Source organism: Coccinella septempunctata, chromosome 1 (genome assembly GCF_907165205.1).
Source record: "Coccinella septempunctata chromosome 1, icCocSept1.1, whole genome shotgun sequence".
Lineage (NCBI taxonomy): Eukaryota > Metazoa > Arthropoda > Insecta > Coleoptera > Coccinellidae > Coccinella > Coccinella septempunctata.
Genome location: NC_058189.1, coordinates 46,427,991 through 46,444,645, shown reverse-complemented (window position 1 = coordinate 46,444,645; position 16,655 = coordinate 46,427,991). Strand labels below are relative to the sequence as shown.

At 34.0% G+C, this 16,655-nt stretch overlaps 1 protein-coding gene across 1 annotated transcript; it reads right to left on the bottom strand.

Moving 5' to 3' along the window:
* Positions 1–9,964: 9,964 nt before the first annotated feature.
* On the bottom strand, positions 9,965–12,320 carry LOC123314881 (keratin, type I cytoskeletal 9-like). The gene is made up of 2 exons (XM_044900285.1): positions 12,172–12,320; positions 9,965–10,472 (listed from the first exon to the last, which is right to left on the bottom strand). Exons 1-2 carry the CDS (start codon positions 12,184–12,186, stop codon positions 10,041–10,043), a joined length of 447 nt encoding a protein of 148 aa, XP_044756220.1. The 5' UTR covers positions 12,187–12,320; the 3' UTR covers positions 9,965–10,040.
* Positions 12,321–16,655: the final 4,335 nt, after the last annotated feature.

Here is a 16,655-nt window from a genome sequence, read left to right as displayed (position 1 = left end):
TATAATTGTCGGGGGGAAATCTGAGGTCAATGAGTTGTTCACCAGGTAATATAAAGGGGGCTTGAAGTGCTCATTGTTTTGGTATAATTGCTTATATTTCTGGGTGATAATTTGATTTTGGCTTGGATTCTGGGTATTACTAGAAATTCTTGCAGAGTATGTTAACTGCAACATTTGTCGGCGTAATGATAAGGGTATCTCGTTGGTTTCTTTACATAGGCTATCTGCAGGGCTGGTAATATGTGCACCTAATGCTAGCCGAAGTGCGGTGTTCTGTATGACGTCTAGCTTTTTTAAGGAGGTTTTACTAGCCGTTGAATATAAGATCGATCCATAATCCAGCTTAGACCGAATTAACGTTCTATAAATTGTTAGAAGAGTTTTCTCATCTGCTCCCCAGTGGTTGTTAGATAAAACTTTCATTATATGCAGCCTTCGGATACAACTAGCTTTGAGCTCTTTAAGGTGTTCTTGCCAATTGAGTTTTGTATCAAAAGTGATTCCGAGGAATGTGTGAGATTTGACATTTTCTAGAGGGGTGTTCGAGAGTTTCAAAAGACATGGTTTGAAACGCTTTCTTGTGAATTTCATCACTTTAGTTTTTGTCTTTGAAAAGCTGAAACCGGATGTATTTGACCATTCTTCGATTCTTTTAATACAGGCCTGTAGTATATTTTCAGTTGTTTCAGAGTTTCTACCACGGCACATTATAACAATGTCGTCGGCATAAAGTGACGGTATTATAGGTGGTGTTATTGCGGAGACAACATCATTTATGGCTACAAGGAATAGAGTAGTGCTGATCACCGAACCTTGAGGAAGTCCATTTTGTAAAATATACGATCCAGATTTGTAGTTGCCCAGTTTGACTCTAAAGGATCTTTCGCTTATGAAGTTTTGTATATAGTGTAAGATATTTCCGTCTATGTTTTTCTCCTTTAGTTTTTGCAGTAAGCGGTGCCTCCATGTTGTGTCATATGCTTTAGAAATGTCGAAAAACACTGCAATTAATTCTTGCTCATTAGCATAAGCGTCTAGAATTTCTGTATGTAATTGAACTAGGTTGTCCATTGTTGACCTATTTTTACGAAAGCCGCTTTGATACTTTGTTAGTAACTTTTCTTTCTCTAAGATATAACATAGCCTTTTATTTATGATTTTCTCCATGATCTTGCACATAGTATTAGTCAGCGATATGGGACGATAACTTCTTGCTTCCATTTTGGGACATTTTGGTTTGAGTATAGGTATAACAGTCGCTTCTCTCCATTTCTTTACGAAAGTTTTCTCTAAGAAAATTTTGTTGAAAAGTTTCAGTAAGATTTCCAATCCAGATTCGGGAAGATGTTTGAGAAATACTACTGGTATTTGATCGGGGCCTGGTGAGCCATTCCTGCTATTATCTATGGCGTACTTCAATTCTTCTTGAGTTATTGGAAGATTTATTGGGCTCATATCGTCTTCATTTATGTTTAAGGGTTCTGTGAGTTCAATATGTTTTTTGTGTCTTAGGAAATCTGAGGTATAGTTATTGTCTGAAGAATTTTCTTGAAAATGTTGTGCCAGCAGTTCAACAATTTCTTTTTTATCAATGATATGTTTTTGGTTTCCATCTTTCAGTGCTGTAATTTCGGGACCTCTTCGTTTGCCTTTAATTGCGTTTATTTTTTGCCAGACTTCTTTGATGTTTGAATTAGTGTTGAGTTGAGATACATAATCCTGCCATGATTGTTTTTTTGCTTGTTTTAAAATTCGTCGTGTGATTGCTCTTTGTTTCTTGAAATTTTCGAGGTTATCAGGTGTATTTTTCTTTTTTAGTTTATATAGACATTGTTTACTTTGTTTAACGGCATTATGACAATCGGAATTCCACCACGTATTGTAATTTTTCCTGTGCGTATTCTTCCTTTTTCCCACAAATATCTCGGCAGCTTCGTTAATCATACTCGAAAAGTTTTCTGCAAGTATGTTTACGTCATTATCTAGTACGAAAGTTTGAAATTTATCATGTAGATAGTTAGTGAAAGAGGTCCAGTCTGTGTTATTTATCTTCCAGCTTTCGGTTACTTCTTCATCATGGTTAGTTCCTGTTAGGTATGTGATTTTTATAGGAAAATGGTCGCTATCATGAAGACAATCTAAAACCTGCCAATCTATGTTGGTGCTGATACTGGCGTGTGATAACGTAAGGTCTAAGGTGGAGAAGGTTCCATTAGCCTTATTGAAATATGTGGGATCTGAGTTATTATGAAGTATGAGATCGGTCCCAATTATAATATTTTCAATGATTTTTCCCTTCTTGTTTTTATCTTTGGATCCCCATATGGGGTTATGAGCGTTGAAATCGCCTAGAAAAATCATGTGTTTAGGAAGCTGACTTATGAGTCCTTCAATTTCAGACTGCTGCAGATCGCGTTTAGGTGGGATGTAAGTGTTACATACTGTGATTTTATTAGGTAAATTTATAGATATTGCTGTAGTTTCTAGGTTGGATTGAATGTTTAATTGCTCGGAGTGATATATTTTCTTTACAAATATAGCAGCTCCACCACTGGCTTTTCTTGCGCTTGTCCGGTTATATAAATAAGATTCGTAGTTTTTTAGAAATGGTTTGTGGCCCTCCTTTATATATGTTTCCTGTAGACACAGCATGTCGGGATCATGATCGTTTAAGATTTGCTGTATTCGTTCTAGATGGCTATAAAAGCCCTGGCAGTTCCATTGAATTATAGTGAATTTTGTGAGTGAAGTTCTCTATCCTCTCTGATTTCATGTTCATCAACTTCATCTTGTGAGCTAATGCTTAAACTACTGGACATATCCTGTTCTTCAAGTTTTAATTGGGCCTTAAGTTTATTCAGTATTTTTGTAAACTTTGTTTTTGTGGTTTTACTAGGTAAGTGTGTGTAAATATTTTCCATTGTGTGAATGATTAACTCGACGTTTTTGGTTATGCTGTATGCATTATTGAGTGGATTTTTATTTTCCATGGTGAGGTCTAGAAACTTCTTGAATTCTAGGAAATTGAACGGAAATTGTGTTGGGTCAGCCTGAAATACCTTTTCGATACCGTCTAAGTTTATGTTGGGCTTGGAATGTTGTGAAGTTTTATACTTTTTGTTTCTACTGGTTTTCAATGTATTGGGGTCAGGTGTCGCGAAAATTTGTTCGGGATTTCCTGTGCCTGGTTCAGTCGTTGGTTGTGTGAGAGGGTTGATGATCTCTTCTGTATTTGGTGAATTTGGTGAACTGAAAGAAGCTTTGTACAATCTTATACAAACAAAAAAAACAATTGATTCGAAAACGCAGTCTCAAAGTTGCGGAAATTTACAGACATTTTTGACAATCTATAATGAATACCTAAATCAATGAATACCTATTGACGAATCCAAATATCTAGACGCCCTCTGCCGACTGAATTAAGAAACTTCTTTGTCAGTACTGCAAAGTCAAAACAAGTGTTGTTTCTTATGTTTTCTCTTATCTCACGTTGTCCAACAAAGTATTATAATTATTATTTGGAGAAGTTATATTGGAATTATTGTTCTGGGTCTCTGAATAGAAATATTGATTCCGAAAAAATATCGGAAACGCTTTGAACTGGCAGGAGTTAATAGAATTTCACGTTGAACTCGATTTTTATTCGCGAGAGTTTTATGCTAAATTCCATTTACGATTTAGAAATACAATCTCATAATTTTCATACTTCCAAATGGTTTCGTAGAACTTTATACGTGAGCTGAATCATATTTATGTATTTTAAGATTTCAGTATGAGGAATGGAAGCATTTTCCATAGAAACTTTAAAACTTCCACATAAACTCTTTACTTATCAAGATGTTTAGTTTCTACCTCCTTTCAAAAACTGAATTCTCAACATTATTACCTAGGTTTATTTCAAGAAAGAATAATAGGAATTTGTGTCTAGGTACAGTGAATCACCAATGTCATCGCTCGATTTTATTCCACAATTCATTCCCTTCAAATGAAGTATTTCCAAAGAATGTTGATCTTTCTTTACGAAACTGAATCAATCAATTCACTTCCGATAAGTCCGATAAATATCTTGATTGACTATAGAAAAACTCTGTAAGGAGTGTTAGGCCGTACAAATCTCGAAATCAGTACTGACAAACGTCCAAGTTTGTTTACAGTTAGCAGCGCCCTCAACGGTAATTGGATTCGCGAATTATGTATACTTCATTCAAATTTATTTTAGCAGTCGGTTGGCCATGAAATAATTTTCTCAAGTTTTTGTAACTAGAACGAAGTTAGGTTGGCACTCATGAAATGTCGTTAATGTCATAACGCCGTTGCCACAACTAATATCAATTTTATTACGAAAATGCCGAAAGTGATTGAAAAAAGAGACAGGGTTTCAGAAAGTGCTATTTAGAGTATAGGTCCGATCATTCAAATAGTTATACCCTGATATTCTAAAATCCACAATACGTCAGACGGTAGCGAACATATTCAATGTAAGAGAATTTATATAATGTTTCATCTGAATCTAAACGACTTATATTTCAGCTGGATATTTCCACAATCAGAAAGATTGTGAATGAAGAGGATGACAAAGAATTTATTTCTATTGGGAGACCCAAAAAAGTGGTGGCATTTGAGAATTTTATGTTTGAGTGAATTAATGCGAAAAGTTTACTACAGGATTTTCGATAAATGTCATCGGAGAATAAGATCCCTAAAATGGATTTTTCTATTTTTCATTTGACTTGTCCTATACAATGTAAATGTCTTAAGGTACTAATAAATACCTCATTATTATTATTAAATCAATGTATTAAGATGAATAGCCACAAATACGCGTAAGTTGCCCTGTTATTTGTTCATTCATGTGAAATTTTTGTTCATCTTAACTTGAATTTTCCTTCAATTCCTTTTACTTATATTGATGCAAGATGATTTTTGTTGAAGAATTTAACATTCTTGTAATTATCTGTTAATTCCTTCTCGGGAGATACCCATTCCCAACCACTGCATTTCATATTAGGGTTAATATTTTTGAAATCTACAACTGATGTAACGTATTCAAACTTTAGCCAAAGAAGATAACGAACATTAACTCTCCTCAAGCTAGTGCATATTATAATATTATACTGATCTCTTGTATTTTCCATGCAAATAACTGGATTTGGTATGCCTTCAAACATTTTGTATAAACTTCAATTATGTTCGTCACATATTTTCCGATGGGATTCGACATTGTGATAAAATACGTAATAACAGAAACTTTTACGTAGAACGGGCAACATAGCGTTGATTTAAAACCCAAAAATGTTTTGACAAGCTTCATAACCCCACATTTTCGTACTATACAGAGTGAAATGTGTCAAATTTCCATGGCCAACCGACTGCTAAAATAAAGTTGAATGAAGTATAGGTTAGTTTTTCCTCAAATTCACCAAAAATTATAAGGGGAACTACAGATAATATTTCCATAATATTTGTATTCAGTGTAGGAAATTTTATGTTTTCAAGATTCTGACACTAGTAGCCATTAACTTTGTCTTTTTAGATGGCATGACAAATAAAATATGACGTTGTTGGACTGCCATCGAATTAGGATGTAATTTCAGTAACTAAAAGTAAAATATTTCGTAACTTATGATGAAACCATACTTGCTCCCATATCAACGGAGTGAAGAATTGAATAATTCCCGTCACTACAAGATTTTGAAAGAATCTCCGAGGAAAGCTTGTATAGACGTTTTTTTATAGAATTTTGATGGGCTCAGCTGTATTCGATTCTAGTTTCCAATTCTTTGTTCTCTATTAATTATACTGTACATATAAGGTACTATCGAGTTAATTCAAAATTCGACGTTTCGGAGTCTGATATAAAATACTATACAATTATAATATTAAAGTTCCTTTTTTCAGTTCATTGTCAGACAACAACTTTTTCTACTTGATTTGCTCCTGACAAATTATTGCAAGAATTTACGCAGGAGCAAATCGGTTATTTCAACTTTTAAATGGATTTTGATTCAGAGATTGGGAGTGAAAACCCTAAAAAGCTTCAGGAAATACAGAATCCTTCCAGATTGAATTCCAATCGATATTTCTGGGTTTGTGGAGTATCCACAGAGAGGAAAGCGTTTTCAAGTAGGTATAGCAGAATGTGTACCATATGAACATACAGTTTGGCTATGATGAATGAGGGAAGCTCATTTTCATTGGCACAGCCTGTATAAATGATAGCGTGTTTCAGTGTACATAGCGTTCATAGTATACCTACTTATAGTGTTGGAAAATTACGTTGTTCACTTTATCTTCTATCCAATTGTCATCTGCACCAAGATATGAACACTATGCAATGTTTTATTTTGACGAAAGTAAATGAAACAATCAAAATTCATTGACATTTTGAGATTCTTACTAGATATTGTAGATAACAAGTTGTTTACGTTCCGAAAATCTGTAAAAAGAGATAAGAATGAAGTGGTTAGCCCTCTTTTATTTTATTGCAATTCGATATCTCTTTGAGATATAATCGAGGTCGAAAAATATCACAGGAGCTAATGAGAATCTCTAAAGAGCTCACTATAGTGCCTCCAAATCTGAGAGACCAGCGTGAACAAACTGAAAAACGCGATATTTTTAAGTAGCCCTTTTTGAATTATTGGACATATTTCTTGTAAATTGTCGTATTCCTTCTTTAGACTTTAGACAAGACTGACTTGAAAAAATCTTGGACAAGACTGAAAATGACTGCGGCCGCTCTTAGCTAATATGTTTTTCATGTATTGACGTATCGGCATTTCTATTTTCTACAACCACTTCTGGGGTATTTACAACGTTTGTGTTTTCAAAAAAAATTGAGGGAATTTAAAGAAAATAAAATAAGAGTAAAATCTCTTTCTACCTATGGTTCTATCAGAGACAACACTTGTCTTTCGTATAATTCACTGTAGAACTCAAGAACGCTCGAGATTACGTAAAATTCCTTCAGACAGAAGTTGTATATAATTTCATTATCCACAACTTTGAGGATGGATACAAAAACGATTAGAGGAAAAGGAAGGGATATATTTTAAAAAAACTATTGTTATCATTTTCAGACTGAGAAAACCCCCATGTTTAGTGTCAGATTATTGAGTTAAAACGTTTGCAACACCGAGATAAACCATCTGTATGTGCTGATAATTGAACAATGCCCCCTCAGACCTCTTTCTTGACTAGTTCAAATGCTAACTGAATTTTACTCAAGTTCTATGGGACTTGGATAACAGCTGATTGACCGACGCAGCAGCCCCACTCTAGAACTCTCAGCATTCTCTGGGTTTCCGAAATTGGAAACTTCTTTTCCGACTTTCTTTTTGTCTAGACTTTCTCGATTTTTATTGATTTTTTGCTAACAAACCTTTGTTGAAATTTCTATCAGTTCATTAGCTTATTGAAGAGTTTTATTTCACGTCGTTGAATTTTGGTGCAGACTGGTTCTACACAGATAAAGTATTATCAGTCTTCTTAAAATTATTAATTACTTAATTTCCATGTTATTTTGTACCTTCATTATCTATGGAATATATACACGTGTTAGATCATAAGTAACACTGATCGACAAAATTATAGCTTTGTTCTCCCACCTAAGGAAAATATATATTTTTAATCTTCGTAGCCAAGGTATAAACGCACGATAAATAAAAAGTGGAAGTTAGCTCTTGTTGTTTTTTAATAATTATATTCATGATTTTTAACAAAAACAATGCATTATAATATTTGCAATGGTGTTAAAGATTCCGATCGCTTAGATCTTTTGTCTTTTCTGCTGTAGGACGACTCCAGTATTTCTCTAACGATGGACCAATAATAATCAGCAAGCATAGAGGGTTCCCCTTTGCCTTGGTAGCGTTTGGACGCGATGTCTTGATGGAATCGCTCTCCATGCTCGTCACTTACGGCTCCCATATTTTGTGGAAAGAGATTAATATGTGATTGCAAAAAGTGTATTTTTAAGCCCGTTTGCAACAGCCGAGAATTCTCTAGAGAATTTACTCGAAAATTCATGCGCCGTGAATTATATACCGTTGCATACGCACTTTCGGTAGAATTCTCGAATCTCGGTTCAGTTGCATACAAAATAATCTCTGCCGTTTTCTTGCGAGAATTTTGTAGAGAATTCTCCAGAGAATTCTCGGCTGTTGCAAACGGGCTTTAAGGACATGTTGCATCCCATTTTTTGATGAGCCTGTAACATCGTTTTGACGATATTTACATATTGCGGAGATTTGTGATTGCCAAGAAAATTTTTGGTCACTTCTACAAAGGACAACCAGGCTTCTTTTTCAAAGTCATTCAATGCTGTCAGAAACTGAACTTATTTCAATAGTTTGTTTATTTTATAAAGTATCGTAGGGTACAGAAGTGCGAACATGGACAATTCACGCATGTCTTTTATTTTGATAACGGGAGCTAAACAAACGTAAGTACTATTATTTTTGTAATAAGGTGAGGGATACCTAACAAAAAAAATATAAATCTCTTAGGTGGGAGAACCCTTGTTGAATAGTGTAATCTACAAAAAAATTGGTAATCCTCATTATTACTAGTAGGTTATATAACATTTGTTACCTATTTTGAGAACAATAATCAGCTCCCAAAATAGGTATAATGAACTTTTAACATCCTGTATAAAGTTTAGTAGGTTTTTTCAATTTACATAGATTTTGACTCTGGGCTTTTCACTCGGAAATGGATATGTTCCACTAAAATTGAACATTTTCAAAGCTTCCTCTCTGGTAATAAATGATACTAATATAAGTAATTTTTCATAAGCTTTATTGAACAACGGTTACAAAATCATCGACACCACTGTCTTCTTACGTTCTAAGTTCTAACTACTACTGACGCAAACCTATATATTGGGCGCGTCCCCCAGTTCGCGCCAAATCCACTTGGAACATAGAGTTGTATGAGAGGTGTTTTGACCTACTGTCATATGTCATATGCTTAATCTAACACTAATTTTTTTAACTCACACTCATCTTATGATTTCAGATTATTCCATTCCTCGAGTCAACTCTATTGTTCACCCTTCACTTTACTTCTACCTGTTCTCGAGTTTCACATGAATGAGTCCTTATGCTTCCAGGAGGACCTTGGGTTCAGTGGATTTCTAGCAGAACTCGATGTGAACCTGATATTGGTCAACGGTCAATTGTATGTAATCCATGAATGGTTGACAATTTCTCGTCCTGGTTCCACTCTGGAAGGCCTCCTGTGATAATCTTGTACTCACTCATCTAGTATGATCTCCACATTATACCTAATTCTCAATTATCATGTTCATTCATCTTGCTCGACTTACGAGTTAGATATCAAACCTTCTGCTCGTTTCGAAAACAACGGTTAGTGGTTTTCCTCATTCAGTGTTCTCTTTTTGTTTTGCTCATAATTGTATTTTCTATTATTCTGACAAGCTCACTTATAAGCAGTCTTTCTCTGTGAATGTTGTATTCATTGATGAATTTTGCACTCTTTTCAAGACTAACGATCTTATTGAAATGATCGGCTGCATAAAAGGACTTATGATTGAAAAAAATTGAACTCAATTTTAAGTAACATTTTTGGCAGTTCTTCCAAAACTACAAGGTAACATGAGGTGCGAATTCTGTTTCTGTGGGCGAAAATGCATTGCCCCATCGAACATAATCAGAGCACAGGTATCGTCAAGAGCAGAATCCTTTAATCTTATAGAAATAAAGAGAAAATGCTGTTTTAAGTGAACTCCAATTTGAACGCCTATGAATGGAATTCATTTCATTTGTAGCTTCTATAAAAGTGTGAAATTTAAACACTTCATTCTGACAACAAAGGCTTATTATTGATGAATGTACGAATATAAATGTTGATTTAGGATGCAAAAAATATTATGATGTAATATTTAATGTCATTTTTTCACAATCTTCTACAATTATTTTCCTTCGTGAATTGAAACATCAAGTGAGCACAAGGAATATTATATTTAAATATTTTTCTCCTATAATATCGAAGAAATAATGAATTTCATAAACTAGATCTTAACTATCCTCTTTATCAGAAGCTCGAACAATGAAAGTACCCCCATTACTTTCACTCATTCCTCTTCCGCCAGAATCTCCATAATAAACGCCACCAGTAGCCTTATACACCGTTCCATACCCATGAGGTAAATAGTAAACACCTCCAGAACCTCCTTGTACAACTCCTTTTCCTCTGAGATGATTTGATCTGACAGCACCAAAATGATAATCACCTGATTCTCCAGCAATAAATTCATCCGCACCAGCATCTCCATAGTAGGAGCCACCACCACCCGCAATAAATCTTTTGGGTCCATTGGTGAAATAGTACATGCCACCACCACCTCCATAAAACGTCCCTGTGCAATTGATAATATGATGGATACCACTGCCCTCTCCGTAGCAGTCACAAAATACGTTTCCTACCATAACGGCCATCAAGGCCATAATCTGAAAACCAAACAAATTTTTAATATATTTCACAGAATGAAAAGTCACGAGATCTCCTGATCATGACTGCGTTATATATTGCATTAACTGAAATATCTTGACCGATCCAAATGACTGAAGCAGTGGTTTTACATTCATAGATAAAAACTTAATTCATAGTAGTTCTTGAACTGAGTCTATATTCTGAAGTGAAATTTATAATGATTAGATATGTTCGTAAATAAATGAACTTCTATTTTCAAAATTCACTTTACATGTTTCGCCCTAATAAGGCATCTTCAGGAGCTCTGCAAATTGGGAACAAATAAAATTATACATTTTCATGATTACTCGTTTGACTTTATAGGTTGAATGCAACATACATTTTCTTATTATAATCAAGAAATTGAACTGAAACTGGGGTCAGAGTTGTAAAAATTTACATAAAATGTTGAGATATCGTAGCATCCAAAACGATAGCTTCAGATTTCGGGATACAATAGACATACCAGACAGCCATTGACAAGACATGACATGATAATTATTGACAAATATGAAGGGGGAGCGTTCCAAATCTTATCAAACAAATTGAACATTCACAATTATCAAAGATCGTAGAGTTAGGTATGGTTAGGTCTATCTTTGATAATTCAAAGATTATAATCTATAATTTTTGACAAATATATCAAACTTTCAAGAATAGGGTGACGGCTTGAGTGAGACCCTATTTTGGTATATTTTCAGATTCTGCGTGACATTTTCGTTCTTGTTAAAGTCGTCTTGGTTGATTCTTAGGTGTCGTTCGAATGAATTTTGGTCTCCATAATTCCTTATGTATTCAGATATTCTTGAACCCAATGCTCTGAATGTCTTACCTATGTAAAACTTGTGATAATTTTTATATAGGTAAAATATTTCGAGTCAATTTGTATACACCATTCGGCTCCGATATTGGGGTCTTATCTTTGCATTTAAACAAATGATCATAAAGACAACTGTTGGAGATGATCACATTGCGACAAATGCTTAATTACTGAGACTTTTACGTAGAACGGACAACAGAAAGCTGATTTTTAAATCAGCATTTTTTAGTTTTAACCAAAAAATGTTTTGACAAGCGTCATAACCTCACATTTTCTTACTTTGCAGCGTGGAGTGTGTCGAATTTCCATGGCCCACCGAGTATTTCTATAAAAGTGAATAGAGTATTGTTTGGTTACTCTCTAATGATCATAATTTTTCTGCAGTCTATAAAATTCATCTTTCTTCAATGCACCCGCTACTTCGAAAATCAATACGACTCACAAATAAAATAACTATTCGCATAGCTGCTGAATACTTATATGTTGGGTTGCCCATGACCATAATTATGCATTAATGAGAAAACATACAATAAAAAGGACCATTAATGGGTGATTTCGTGTAACTTATTAATTAAAAATATGAAGGATGAAGAACATCCATGAGCGGAAATGTGTTGATAGTATTGGTTTCATATGACTAAAGTATTCTCAAATGTTTCATGGAAATATACCAATACTTATTGAAAAAATTATTATATTATTCACAATATATACTCCCATATTTCTTAATTAACTTATTTCATTGAGGAACAAACCAAGATTATTAAAATTCTATTTTAATATTTCTTCTATTTCATATAGTTTCCCAATGTTCGAACAAATGAACGATGAAAATAAATTCACACAAACTAACTCACATTTAGCATAATCATTGTGGATGATCGAATAACTCTCCCTTCAAAACTATTGTCCTTTAAGGTAGTTGTAGAATATATATATTATTTTTATGCGAGATAACAAAACTTAAAGATACAGAAATATATCGATAACAAATCCTGTTTTCGTTATTCGCCCCACAAAAAAATCACAGGTCTCAGATAGCGCAGCATGATTGCTATAAACTCAGGTCGGATTTTCCAAGGTCCAATCTCGAAAAAAAAGAAAAATGGACTGCTGAATCAAACCACACAGAAAATTATACATACTAGTTAGAGATGAAGTTTTGTATAAGTATCAAGAATTATGCAGATAATCTTTGGGATGTAACGATGGAGTAGTTGAAAAATTGAAAAACAAATTGTTTTCAGACCACAATTCAGATTGGAATGAATTTTCAAGGAATTACAACGAGTTTTGAAACTGCTAAAAATAAAACCATATAAGATTAGAACCAAATAAAAATTACTTGAGGAATTTCTTAAGTTTTCTCATGGTGTTCGGAGTGGTCTTTTTGTGAAGCCATACGTTCGGATTTCTCATAACGCAAAATATTTTCAATATCTCTCTAGCAGTGTTACAGTGTTATGAATATTTCGAGGCTATTGCCTTGAAAAAATTGCTGAAAAAGTAAAGAAATTTTTTTTAATAATCACCAAAAATTTTCCAATGTCAATGGAGCTCAGATGTTTGACATGTTTTTTCCGGATCCTTGGGTCGACTCGTGACAGGAAATTTTTATTATGACTCCAGTGATTTATGTTCTTTTTTAATATTGCATTTTTCAAGTTTTTTCATCTAAACTGCGGAAGTTTTTGTAATGTACGATATTCTCATACAAGAGTTATAAATTTGTATATTGTAATTTTTTCTGACGTGTCAATGCTACTTTCGGAGTTTTATATGACAAAATAAATATTAACTTACATATCCTTAAATTGACAAGTATGGGTCCTTGACGGAAATTTTCAAGAATTCGAGAAAACATTTGAAATATTTCAAATGAAGCAATATTATTAGTGTAATTCTTGAAATTCACTATTGTATTGATTTCATTCAAGTTCAGTACAATTATCAATTGTTCTCAGATGAATGAATTCCATAAGTTCGAAATTCCAGACCCAGATTTTTGTTTTTTGCTAAGGGCAAAAAACAACCGCCCTGTATGTATTCCTCAGTTACCGTCGATAATTTATCGGATGATCTATCGCATGAGGTACCTACTCGGCAATGTTGCCGCAATCACGAACAAGATTTATACTACTGAAGGGTGCATATATTTAGATTTTCGATGAACTGTCATCGAAGCTCATTTAATTTCGAAAGAAGTAAGATTGAGAAAATATATACTTTTCAACATGTAACTAACCACATATATCTTAATCTGACACGCCCGAGTATGTACAATGATCTTTTTTTTACTATTCTGACAGGCACTCCTAGACAATTCATATTTTCAGAATTTGGCTTTTGTTATTTTGATGGAAAAGTCTACTTCGTTGTATCATTATTGTCACTCTTCTTTTGCTCCATCGATTCCCTTGTCAAATTATGAATAATAACAAGATGAAAGATTATCTCATTAACATTAACTCTACAGTTTTCCCTCATGGTCCTCTTGGTTAGATTTTTGGATTCGCGAATAAGAATCCGTTGAGACACAGTAGAAACAGAAGTATGCCCATTCTCAATTCCTCAATTGCTTAACAGAATTCTTTTCTGCTATAACAAATATGTAAAATTCATACAAAAAATTAATTGCATTAATAGTATTATTATTTCCATGAGTATTAGAATTGATATTTCCATACAATTTCTTAATTGCCGAAAATTTGCTCCTTTAAGCCTTTCCAATACTTTTCTTCTTTAGCTTCTCCAGTTTTAGCCGGCTAAAGACATGGACAACACTTAACTGGATTAGAACCAGCCATGGAAGATGTGCCGATTCCTTTTATAAGTGGCAAAGATTATAGAGTTAGGAATACGGGAAACGACCCTACATCTCTAGTACTAAAAACCTACTACCCTTTGGGTGTTTCACATACTGAGAAATTAGATGGCGCTGAATCGTAATGTCAAACTGTTAAATTACAGTTTTCTGTCTTACAATTGAAGGTCGCGAAATTCGAATTTTATTCCTTGTATTGGATTCTAATATCGACTTAGTCGAAACCAGAAAAAACATCCTGAGCGACAAAACGAATCCAGGTCTTTGTTTTGTGCTCAGGATGTGTTTTTCATGTACCTAACCATTGTTTTGAATCAATTAATATTAATGAAATACTCTGTTAGATTTGCTAAATTTTTATTTGAAATTTATAATAATATATGACAGAATTTCACAGGGTATATTTGAAGGTGAGGTTTTTTTCACAGGTACAACTGGTGAGAATAATTTGGTCGAAATTCTCACCTTTGAAAACACCTGTATACGTGTATGATACAGCTTTGAATAAAGGATACAAAAGTACATAAACTATTACATATCAAAGTTGTTATTTCCATGCAACGAATTTTTTTGAATCAATAGAATTTGTTGAATTTGTACAATTTTCATCGGAAATCTATATGAACAAATATTTGATATACCATATATTTTGCATTGCAAGGAGTTGATTGTTGTTTTCAGTTTTCGGATCTTCCTATCACTTCTGGGGAAAGACTTGTAAGTACTCTGCAGGGTGTGAGAACTTCTTTCGGGTACACTCGAAAGAATATCTGAAAAAGGGGAAGTACTGGTAGTCTAATTTCATACCAAAACAATTTATTCAATATATTGAATAAATTATCTTATATATAAGATAAATGAGTAATTAATTCAATTATTTTTGTCACAGATATCTAGGATGACTTACCATCAGTATTTGTTGTAACACTTTCAATCTGCTCGCTTTCCATCTCATGTGGCCCCTCCATGAAAGGAATGCTTTCTGCATGTGAAAAAGATATGCATTCAATATATGATAAATGAGTAATGCATTCCAGATATCTAGGAAGATTTACCATGAGTATTTAACGTCACACATTTGATCTGCTCACTTTCCATTTCATATGGCCCCTCCATGAAAGGAATGCTTCCTACATACAAATATGATAAATGAGTAATGCATTGCAGATATCTGGGAAGATTACCATCAGTATTCGATGTATCAGTTTCAAACTGCTCGACCCCATCGCATGTGGTTCCTTTGGTGGCCCTTTCATGCATGGGATGCTTCCTGCATACAGCAACTTACGTGGATGAAAAGCTTCAAATTGACTTAAAGTAAAATGCAAAGATTATAGTGCCTAACTCTATTATCTTCGGTAAAATGTTCACTGCACATGGTGAAGCTTTTACTCAAGTTAATGTCTTGACACCCACAAAATTCTATCCACTTCAGAGCACTGAAAATAAAAATCAATCAACATCCGAGTCACAATGTACGAGTTTCAATACTTACGTTTCCATTTTCTTCGGTTATATTTGGAGAATCCCAAACAGCAGTTTCCACAGTTTTTCACCATACAATTTTTCCATACGACATTTTGAGCAAAGTCTTTGATTTTGAAGTTTTCACTAAATAAAATACACAAATAACATGGAAATTAGGTGACTAGAACGAGCGAGGTAAATCAAAATATAAACAAAACGGCCATGTGCAAATATCTTCATGAAATGGCAAATGTCCCTTGAATAAATATTTTAACCAGTCTTAGTATTTTAATACACAACTGAACCACCAGGCGGCGCTCACGCAAGTGTAGTCGCTTCGTTTCCCATCTTCCTAACTCTATAATCTTTGATAAGTGGAACATAATACCTCTTTGATAATACCCTCCCCACAGTGTGAATGCGGCGCTGAAAGGCAGACGATCCACCACATCACGGAACATTGCAACCTGAGGGCATGTGGAGGCCATCCGAATATTCCGAATGATTTCCTGGCGGCAATCCCTGGCTCAATTGAATATGTTAATAACTTAGATTCAACTGTAAATCATGTTATTGCTTCATATTTTATGTTTTGCATTGTGCTTTATGTTGTATATTTTGCCATACGATAAATAAATAAAGAAGAAAGAAGAAACTAACAAAGGCAAATCCCCTAAGCTAAACCTAAGTTTAGCCTGTTAATCTTGAGTTTATGTTCACACCTATATTTATCTGCAACAACTATATTCATTCTCAAGTATGGTTAATTTATAATTTCCAGAAATAAAGAAACTGAATTAAATAATTTTTAACTAGGAGTACAAGTGTTCTGCTATCACAGATCTCAGTGTACTTCCACCCACCTGAAGAATCTAATATGTAATTCTGAAACCAGCGTTTTGGTTGAATAACTAATCCTAGTGAAAACCTTTTTAGTTTAGTCATAGATTTCCATCAAATAAACCACATCAATTCAATATTATGAATCTCCAATGAACAATGTGGGAAAACTAATTCGGGGACAACCACTGATTATCAGTTCGTTGTCGA